The following is an 11,523-nucleotide window of genomic DNA, read 5'->3' on the forward strand; positions in this document are numbered from 1 at the left end:
GGGGTACACCCTGGACAAGTCGCCAGGTCATCACAGGGCTGACACATAGACACAGACAACCATTCACACTCACATTCACACCTATGGTCAATTTAGAGTCACCAGTTAACCTAACCTGCATGTCTTTGGACTGTGGGGGAAACCGGAGCACCCGGAGGAAACCCACGCGGACACGGGGAGAACATGCAAACTCCACACAGAAAGGCCCTCGCCGGCCCCGGGGCTCGAACCCAGGACCTTCTTGCTGTGAGGCAACAGCGCTAACCACTACACCACCGTGCCGCCGACTTAAGTATTCATTTCCCAATATAATTTACTTGGTTACTTTTAAAATCAACATTGAAAGCGACACACAACGGAGCGACCTGGCAGCCTGCCACTAATCCCTTACAAAATCCTTTGCCCTGTTGCTTTTTTGGTGTCTGGCTAAGGTTTGGCTGAGCTCAAGTCCCAGCTCTGATAGTAACAGTTCACCACTCATACTAACCACTGCATACCGGGAACACCACACACAAACTTCAAGAACTGGCTGTTCTCTTCTCTTGCTGCCTAATATATACTACCGTTCAAAAGTTTCGGGTCACTTTGAAATGTCCTTATTTTTGAAAGAAAAGCACTGTTCTTTTCAATGAAGATGACTTTAAACTAATCAGAAATCCACTCTATACATTGCTAATGTGGTAAATGACTATTCTAGCTGCAAATGTCTGGTTTTTGGTGCAATATCTCCATAGGTGTATAGAGGCCCATTTCCAGCAACTATCACTCCAGTGTTCTAATGGTACAATGTGTTTGCTCATTGCCTCAGAAGGCTAATGGATGATTAGAAAACCCTTGTACAATCATGTTAGCACAGCTGAAAACAGTTGAGCTCTTTAGAGAAGCTATAAAACTGACCTTCCTTTGAGCAGATTGAGTTTCTGGAGCATCACATTTGTGGGGTCGATTAAATGCTCAAAATGGGCAGAAAAATGTCTTGACTATATTTTCTATTCATTTTACAACTTATGGTGGGAAATAAAAGTGTGACTTTTCATGGAAAACACAAAATTGTCTGGGTGACCCCAAACTTTTGAACGGTAGTGTATCTCACCCCTTGACAGGTGCCACTGTAATGAGATAATCAATATTATTCACGTCTTCATCGGTCAATGTTTTTAATGTTATAACTGATCAGTGTATGTATATTTATACTGTATTATCATTTTTAAAGTAGGAAGCTGATTGCACAGCCACCTGAAGTCGTATTATGATTAAAACACCACAGACACACATACACACATTCCACTGTGGGCTCCTTGATGATGTCATCATTGCGTACCTGCTCACAGTGTGACACTAAACCGGAGACTCAGCCAGCGACTTTGCATGAAAGCTCTCGACTTTTGTGTGTATACGATGTTACGTCTGTTGGCATGTTTGTCATAAGAGTTGTAATGTACGTAGGCGCGCGTGTGTGTGTGTGTGTGTGTGTGTGTGTGTGTGTGTGTGTGTGTGTTTATGTGCATGTCTGAGAATGTGTGTATGCCCATGCATGTGTGTGTACTTGTGGTAGCGTGCCAGTTATGTTCTATGTCCTGCAGGGCAGATGAGTGTTCAGACCTTGATGTCAATCTACGCCGAACTGAAAAGCCGTTGAGAAGGTGCCAGATATCTGTATACAGTCTGCTCACTATGTTTATGCTGTGTGGTGGAGTTGCATCCTTCTAGCTCTGTGGTGGTTGTGTTGATTTAGGTGCAGTGTGTGTTAGGGATGAGCGATATGACAAAAAAAATAAAATAAATAAACCATATTGTGGCACTTGAAGACATTTCTGTGATACGTTATACATATCACGTTGTATAGGATTACAAACTGCCAGCTTAACAGTGTTGCTTTTAATAGCCTGTAAAAAAAACTGAAAAAAGAAACAGGAAGACATTTTTAAATTCTAAGCAAAATGTATTTTACACTATTAAAGGTTCAGTGCAAAAAATGTAACATTCAATTAGTATTTTTTAAGGCTACACAGCTTGTTTCACAATATATATATGCTTACGTTGCATTAATGGCATTTAGCAGAGGCTCTTATCCAGAGAGTTGGGGGTTCGGTACCTTGCTCAAGGGCACTTCAGCTATTCCTGCTGGTCCAGGGAATCAAACTGGCAACCTTTTAGTCCTAAGGCTGATTCTCTAAAAAACTGCCTGCAAAACAATAGTGTTGATTTAAAACAAAACAAAACACTCCAAATTAAAAGTAGGAACAGTATTTGTTGAAAATCTCTACAAATATTTAATATTTTACAATTTTAAAGATACAGAAATTATCCTTGATATACATCCCATTGGAACAAGATAGAGTCCATACCTCTACCAAGCCACATACTGTAGTATCCGAGTGCTTTGGAAAGGCCGAAGTCACTGATCTTGGCGTAATGTTGGTTGACCAGCAGCACGTTCTGAGCTGCCAAATCTCTGTGCAGGAAGTTCTTCTCCTCTAATACTTCATCCCCAATGAGACCTGGTGCATCAGCTCTACCACGTTATCCACGAGCACCTGATCTCTGACAAAACACACAAACGCTGTGTGTCAAAAATAGATAAATATATAAATAAAAATATGCAGTACTAAAACCAACTAAAATATTTGGATTGATACCCAAGACTGAGTGCATGTTTTTATGGAAAGGATTAATTTTGTTTGATTAACAAAATAAGGCTCATCCCAATTTCAAACTAGAAGGGCACTTGGTAGAATAGAGTGCGTACCTCCGCCAAGGCACATACTGTAGTATTATCAACATCAAATGCAAACCACTTGAACTGAGGTTAATACTAAAGCTGTCCACCAAATTTAATCCAAATCCGTTTAGTACTTTTAGAGTTACACTGGAAAAAGACAAAAAAAAGTCCTGGATCCGAATCTGAATACATATCTGGGTCCTGGATCCACACACATATCCGGATTTACATAAAAATCTAAACAATTGTTCCTTGGCCTATGATTCACCTTTCCACCAAATTTCATCCAAATCTGTTCACTACTTTTTGAGTTACGTTGGGAACAGACAAACAAATAAACAGAGATGAAAACATAACCTTCTCCAATAAAGTTGGGAGGTAAATATATGTTTACCAACAAACTACCCGCAAAAATAGCAGCATTGTTTTTTTAATTTGCATTTTATAACTGTAAAGATTTAGTACCAAACTGTAACTTCTAAATCAGTTGTTGATAATCAGAGCATGGACAAAATATCTTTAAATGTTTTTTAATTATACAATATTTTAAAAATTCAGTACAAAAGTGTACCCTCTAATCAGCTACATCCAGAGTCTGTAACTGTATTAAAAATGTTTTAAAATATTACAATACTTATGATCTCTGAAAAGTATCATGATATCAATATTATATTGTCATATCGCCCAGCCCTAGTCTGTGCAGTCTCATAAACTCAGACAGTGGACTCAGACAGTGGAGTGTATATATATATATATATATATATATATATATATAATGTTTTAAAAACCTGAATGCTCAAAGCACAAGTGAATTGTAAAGCAGCTTCAGTAACCAGAATGTCTATTATTATTATTATTATTATTATTATTATTATTGCTAACTGTATTGATTTTACGCTTATTATGCTGTGAAGTGTTTCTCAGTCGATGGTCTTTGCACGCTGCATTTTGGTGTTTTCCCTGCTCATATCTCACCTCATACAACTAATTATAAAATATAAACTAATCTGAACTGGGGGAAAACATGCAAAAAGTGCAGTGTGGTTGGTGGTACTCCATAACCAGGATTGAGAAACACAGATAAAGTATATGTGATTTTTAAAAAAAAATAAATTAATTAATAAATATACAGTCTTGTGTTCTTTTTGTGTACTTAATCCCTGAGACATGAGAGAAAAACCATAAACATTAAAATCTTTTTAACATTATTTTACAGCTAAATCCGTCCCAACACAAAACAAACAGTGCACATATACAGTCCTGTGCAAAAGTCTAGGCACATGTAAAGAAATGCTGTCGACCAAAAACGGCTTAAAAATAATGAAATGAAATGTTTCAACATTGAAAAAAATACTATAAATAGTAATCAGTAAGCCGTAATAAATCAATATAACAAAGTCAATATTTGGTGTGAGACGACCCTTTGCTTTAAAAAAAAAAATAGTCTGAGGTCCAGTGAGTGCAGTTTTATGCGGAAATGAGCTGTAGGTTTTACTGAGCATCTTCCAGAACCAGCCACAGTTCTTCTGGACACTTTGACTGTCACACTTGCGTCTTAATTTCGCACCAAAACCCAGTAGCCTTCATTATGTTTTAATTTTTAATCTGGAAAGTTTCGCTCTTGTGTAATATGTTGCTCAGATACATTACAAACATTTTTTTCTGTAACATTTAATTTTGTACTGGAAAAAAACGAACGTTTGGAACTCTAAAATGTTTTTGTACTGACTTGATAATGTAGAAGTCATAAAATAGAAATATATAACAAAGTTTATATTAAAAAAACCATATAGGGTGCCAAGACTTTTGCACAGGACTGTATATGTCAAGTAATTTCTCTTTTTCTTAATTATTACTGCAGTGTGAGTAAGCTAAAGACTAAGCTAGCAAAATTCACACTTCAGTAGCTAATCTCTAGCTAACATAAGCTAAGCTTTTCACAACATTAGCATGAGTTTAGCAGTCTGCAGTTTAGCTTAGAAACTTGTTCCCAAAAGCATGTGGGTGAAATACAGAAAACTGATATTTTAACTAGCAAAATCTACCCTGACACAAAAGTAGCACATCACTGACAAGTAATTTCTTGTCCGTTGTTTTCAAACTTGTTGTTTACTACAGTGCAAGTCAGCTAAATGTTGTGCTAGCACAGCTATCACTTGCTAAATGCTACTAGCTAGTTAACCTTACTTTGCAATGTTAGCTAGATTGACAAGCAGTCTGCAGTTTAGCTAAAAAAAAAAAACCTCCAAGTAAGAAGATATAAAATAAATAAATTTCTCATCATGAAAAAATGATTACAAATGTTAGTAAGCAAGCACTGAGATAAGAAGCTTAGCCAGCTAGCAAACTAGAAAACTGTTTAGTTTGGGTTTGTTCACACAGGAGGAAATCTCATTTATATCCAGCTAGCTGTATTTAGCTAGCTAGCTACAGTAGATTTTGTTATGCATTATGATTTACAAGAAGGCGATGTCCAGTCATGGTTCAGTGCGGACAGAAATGTTAAAAGTAGACCTCTCATCTCCTGACTTGCTTTCTAGAAATGAGTGGATCAGTATCAGGATATTAGTCCTTTCTGCTTAGTCTTAGTTTACATTAACATGGTGTAGAGCAGGGGTTCGCAACCTTTTCTACTTTCAGGCCCACCTATTCATACTCGTAATGAGTATTATTTTGGCTCATCTATTCTATTAGAATCTAATAATCTACTGTAAAGTGTATCAATGGGATGCGACATCACTCCCTGTTACAGATGGGAGCCCAGGAATTAAATAAATGCAATAAAAACAAACTGTTTTGAATTGTAGGTATTGTATTTAAAATTCTATGGATGTCCCAGAAGCCAAAATAAAATCATACATGCAGGGCATTCTCAGTCAAAAGGGATTAATGATCCAAAGGTGGAGTCTGGTCCATTAACACAAGAACTTATTTCCATGCAGAGGTGGACAAAGTACCCAAGTTCATTACTTAAGTGAAAGTACAGATCCCACTGGTCAAACGTCACTCCGATACAAGTGAAAACTGGACAGTCAAATTTTTACTTAAGTTAAAGTACTGAAGTACTTACTTTTAAAAATACTTAAGGATTAAAAGTACATTTTCTGTCAATGCATCATTGTTTTATATTTGTTGTATATATGTATTATATATATGCATTATTGCCACAACGCTTACTAAGCCTAATGCCTCTGAAGCAACCGACTGGATTCACTGACTAGCTTGTAGAACCTGTAGAATAAACGCCTGGTAGAATGTTACAAAATGAAAAACAACTGAACTGAAAAACAGCCATTGTCATTTATTTATTTATTTAATTTTTAATTTATAACACTCCTCCCCACCTCCACAAAACAGCATGGTAGGGTTCTGACCCAGTTCTGGCAGTGTATGCACACATGTATATGTATGTTAATCATTAAGACAGTAGAATAGCTGTAAATGCAGCTTGCTCAGAAAATAAAAATAACAATCCAACCTGATTAAAACCCAGATCCGCACCTTGAGCTTAATAATTGCCCAACAGCAACACTGCTTTAAGCAAGACAAAAAAAAAATGCAAGACCATCATCTGACATCAAAACAAAAAATTCCAACAATTTGTTGCGACTGACTAGTACAATACTGTCCATCTCACAGGTCTCGCACGAATGTGTGTGTGTGTACGCATAAGTGTATGTATTCATTCACATATGAATCTGCCTGTGGAATCATGGTGGTTTAACATTAAGCTAGCTAGTCAGTGAAACTCCACCTGACATGCTGGCAAATTCTTTTCAAACTCATCTCATCTCATTATCTGTAGCCGCTTTATCCTGTTCTACAGGGTCGCAGGCAAGCTGGAGCCTATCCCAGCTGACTACGGGCGAAAGGCAGGGTACACCCTGGACAAGTCGCCAGGTCATCACAGGGCTGACACATAGACACAGACAACCATTCACACTCACATTCACACCTACGGTCAATTTAGAGTCACCAGTTAACCTAACCTGCATGTCTTTGGACTGTGGGGGAAACCGGAGCACCCGGAGGAAACCCACACGGACACGGGGAGAACATGCAAACTCCACACAGAAAGGCCCTCGCCGGCCACGGGGCTCGAACCCGGACCTTCTTGCTGTGAGGTGACAGCGCTAACCACTACACCACCGTGCCGCCCCTCTTTTCAAACTCAAAATCATATTGGGTATCAACTGTTACTAGATAAGAAAGGATTTCTACATTTTGTTTATTTGGCAAGATTATGCTAAAACATATTTCTGAAAGGACTTCAGATAAGTTAACGTTATTCATGTTAGCGTAACTCTGTTTTTACATGCTAACTAACAGTGTCTAATGCTGTGTTCACACTTATACCGGTACAAAAGTGGTATAACTGTATCGATACAAAGCATACCGGTACAGTTTAGTGCATCTGTCCACACTAGCAAGAAATGTTTGCAGTTTTCTTTCACGGTAATTGAAATGCGCGTGTGCGAAATGTTTCCGTGGTTACCGAGTAACTTCCTTCCGAGAATATGGCGGATGAAACAACATGTGTGTGCTTTTTGTTGTCAGTGTACAGTCTGTATTTCTGGTGGTCGTTTATTCAGTCGAATCGTATAAAACGCGCGAGGCGGTTGAGAAAGAAACAAACGAATCTCCGTTGTTCACTATTTTATTCAGCGAAGACATCTATTGAGGTCTGTGACTTTGCGCATGCGCATTATATTTGTATCGATACAGAACCGCTTCATCTGTCCACACTACAGCGAAGCGCTACAGTACCGATACTGTACCGGTACGAAACCCATACATTTGTGGGTTTCGTACTGATACAGTTATACCGCTACAGTACCGGTATAGTTGCTAGTGTGGACAGGTGTTGCGGTACGAAAGTAGTTTCGTATCGGTACAAAATCCCTAGTGTGGACAGGGTATAAGTTAACTAGCTATGTGTTAACGTTAGCCGTGGACAAGGCTACAGCAACTTGGCGGGCAAATCCATAGAAAGTCATGTGACTAACCAGACTGCATAGCTATTGCAACGTTATCGCTAGCTCTAAAAGCACAGACAACTTCACTACAAGCTTTCTCTTGGAATAAAACATTTATATTCCTCAATATGCTTCCATAGGCTGGATGGCGAGTTTTTGTAGGCCGTGATGTGGTTCGTTTTCGGCAAACAAAGCAAACATTTAAAATGAAAGGAATCTTTAATCCTTTCAGAAAACTGAAACATGGGTTCTAGGTAAAGCCATGAGTGCGTGCGTTCCCCAGAAGAACTGCCTCCTTCCATTCTGCCATCAACTGATTGTGTTAAATAATGCTGTGGAGAAATCACAAATCTTGGCTGGAAGCTGGTTTGATCCTTTGCATTCTTGTCTCTTATTCTCACACTACTGGCACAAAATGATTAATCCTTTATCCCACAAGGCTCTCATTGTGTCGAGGAATATTCTTTCTATTTCTGCCATGAATGCATGCAGTGATCAGGAGAGGAGTCATGAAGGGCAGAATAGTCAGAAAGTACATTATGCTCATGAACAGAAAATACGATTCACCTTTCTGTCTTTCTAAATATATACTCCAGAGGTCACAAATGGGCGTGGTTATAATAGCCAATACGAGAATAGGAATGTGGATTGTGTGTGTGTGTGTGTGTGTGTGTGTCAGTCAGCTGCTCCAGTCCGAAGATGGCAACTGCAAAGAAAGTGTGTATCGTCGGCTCAGGCAACTGGTAAGAACTTTAAAAATGATAGTAAATAAATTAAAATAAAATTAAAATAGATTTAACTATACAAAAATAAAATTAAAAAAATGAAACACTTAACCTGTCATAACCAGATTCATGACCTGGAAAAAAAAATAACCCAGAAGTGAAATGTGACTCATAATCAGTGCCTTTAAATTGATCAAAGTGTAAAAAATAATGAAAAAAAGTGAAAAATTAATACTTTTATTCAAATAATATTATTTCCTCATGAATAACTCCAACCTAACAGACATCTACTGATGCCTTTTACCAACTGAGGAAAACCTTTACAGATATTTAAAAACTCAAAACTTCATGGCAATAGATAATTGAGCAAAAGTTTTCACACCCATTGTTTTTTTTCTTAAATATTATAGCTGCAGTTAAATTTTACTGTATATTATTTTATATTATTTTGGTCAAAAAGGTTACTGTGTTGAACCCTTAATTGTACACCTTTTTTACTTTAAAGCTAGACGGCCTTTCGATTTCATAAAATTGGTGAAATTTAGTTCCCTCTGAAATGTGGTCATTGTGATATATGTTTATTTCTGTAATATCTCACAAAATATCAGGTCGTTCTGTTCTGTGGCTGGGAAGTTATTTAATTTGAGGGGATTAAAGCAAATAATGTGCATGAAATCGCTCGCTTTGCGCAGTCAAGCAGACAGAGGAAGTCCGTGTGTGTGTGCGCGTGCGCAGGTTTACCTTTGAGCGTGCACTGACAGTTCCATCATTCTGTCGCTAAACGAACAACTGATCACACCGAGGTGCTCGCTGACCGCTGATATTTATTAGTTTGGTCCTGCGTTTCCTTTCCTTCGTATATAACATAACGTCTTTTCTTCTCGCTTTCATTCCATTACTGTAGTCGCTCTTTCACGTTTCATTCGCACACTCACGCCCTCCATTTTTCTCTCCTGTTTCAAATTTGTATCCCACAATGCCTTGCGTGAACGGGGAAAGCCCACCACGTGATGCATGATGTAGTATCTTGTATTGGGTCATGGTGAAGCAGGAAAAAACAGTGGAGAATTTAGGGCCATGTGAAGATAAATTCATTAATTGTTCTATTTTTAAAAAACTAATAAGGGGGCGTCGTAGCTCAGGTGGCTAAGGCCCCATACCATAAATCCGGGGACCCGGGTTCGATTCCGACCCGAGGTCATTTCCCGATCCCTCCCTGTCGCTCTCTCCCGCTCATTTCCTGTCCTGTCTCTACACTGTCCTATCCAATAAAGGTGAAAAAAGCCCAAAAAAAATCTTAAAAAAAAAAAAAACCTAATAAAATTGGAAGTCTGTGATTCGAATTCAGTAGCTTTCGGTCCACTAAACAAATATAATTGGGTGTCGGGAAAATTCTTCTTATGACCTACACTTGAAAAATCTGAAAAGCAGTCTAGCTTTAAGTCTGTATCTTAAACCGAGATAAATTTGTATAGTATGACATTAAAGTTTTTTAAACATAATTACTGTCATTATGTGCCGTAAATCCTTTTAAAGGTTGAAATATAAAATCATGCAGGAAAGAGAGAGAGAGAGAGTATGTGTGTGTGAGGGGGGGTTGTCCTCTCTACAGGTTGTCAACATGCTTATTTTAGACGTGAAAGTTTTATTTAAGACATGAAAAGTCCAAACGGGCTCAAAAGCAGGAATAAAAAAAAACCCTCTTACAGGCTGAATAAGAAGACGTCTTGACTTGACCTTGACCTTGCACTGAACTGGACACAGATATCAGATATACACGCAGAGGTTTAGAGGGATCTCTATTATGGAAACAAAGACACAACCAAAGTGTGAAAGAGAAATAAATTCTCTAAAAGGTTTGCAAAATTCAACTCTAACAATATGAAGCAGTATAACTGGAAATATAATTTCTATTCATTATTTTTCCACTATTAATAACTATTAAATGTTTCTGAATATTGTTTGTTTTGTTATAATAAAGAATAATGAAAGAAAGTCCAAAAATGGAAAACCATCTGAATAATTTAAATAAGAAATGATAACTGTCACTCACACTGCGTACACTGCTGAGATGTTTTATGATCGTGGAGCTCGCATTATCATTAACAGCACACGGCAGGTGGGCACGGCGTTGGCCGTGATTTGTTTGGCTGCAGCTGGTTCACTGCCTCAAAGGAAAGTGCAGGAAGGCACAAAAACACGTGAAGCACATGGTCAAGTCCATCAGCACGGTCTAACGTTCCCATGTTTACAGCCTGTCACGTGTCACGTGGCTATAAGATCTGAAACATGAGACATGAAACTGAACAAAAATTAAACTTACATTCTAAAACAAAAGGCAGATTACTGAAGAGCAACAACTAGCTAAAGTTTACAGTTTTATAGAAATTTGTTAATTTGTTGATGCAATACTCAAACTTGCCCATTGAGATATTTCAAGATTTAACTAAAGCACTTTTAACTGACTGAGTTTTTGTTGTCGTTGCTACAGCCAAATTAAAAAAGCTATGAGCAGCTTGTGTTACAGTGGAAATTTATTAGGAGCTCCGCCTCCTTTACTGAGCCTGACAGACACCAAAGCCACACCTTCTTTGCTGAAACTGACATACATAATGGCCACGTCCCCTTGACTACCACAGAAATGCCACGCCTCCTTCACTGACACTGACAGGAACAGAGGCCACACCTGCTTTATTGAAACTGACAGGCAGAGAGCCCACGCCTCCTTCACTTAGACTGACAGGCACAGAGGCCACGCCTCCTTCTTTGCCACAGAAAAGCTACATGTTCTTCATTGAAACTGACAGGCACAGAGGCCACGCCTCCTTCACTGAGAATCACAGGCACAAAGGCCACATCTTCTTCATTGAGAACAGCAGGCATAGTGGCCACGCCTCCTTCATTGAAACTGACAGGCACAGAGGCCACGCCTCCTTCACTGAAAATCACAGGTACAAAGGCCATGCCTTCTTCACTGAGAATCACAGGCACAGAGGCCACATCTTCTTCATTGAGAACAGCAGGCATAGTGGCCACGCCTCCTTCATTGAAACTGACAGGTACAGAGGACATGCCTCCTTCAGTGCCACAGAAATGCCAC

General features: G+C 38.6%; 1 protein-coding gene across 2 annotated transcripts in view; it reads left to right on the forward strand.

The window, feature by feature from the left end:
- Positions 1 to 8,363: 8,363 nt before the first annotated feature.
- The window catches only part of gpd1a (glycerol-3-phosphate dehydrogenase 1a), a 19,885-nt gene continuing 16,725 nt past the window's right edge, over positions 8,364 to 11,523 (forward strand). The window contains exon 1 of one of the 2 annotated variants that reach the window (XM_060930928.1): positions 8,364 to 8,441. In XM_060930928.1, coding sequence (XP_060786911.1) covers positions 8,398 to 8,441 — 44 coding nt within the window. In that variant the 5' untranslated portion in view covers positions 8,364 to 8,397. Of the gene's footprint in view, positions 8,442 to 11,376 lie in introns of those variants that run through there. The other variant, XM_060930929.1, reaches the window with a different exon arrangement.

Source organism: Neoarius graeffei, chromosome 10, assembly GCF_027579695.1.
Source record: "Neoarius graeffei isolate fNeoGra1 chromosome 10, fNeoGra1.pri, whole genome shotgun sequence".
Taxonomy (NCBI): domain Eukaryota; kingdom Metazoa; phylum Chordata; class Actinopteri; order Siluriformes; family Ariidae; genus Neoarius; species Neoarius graeffei.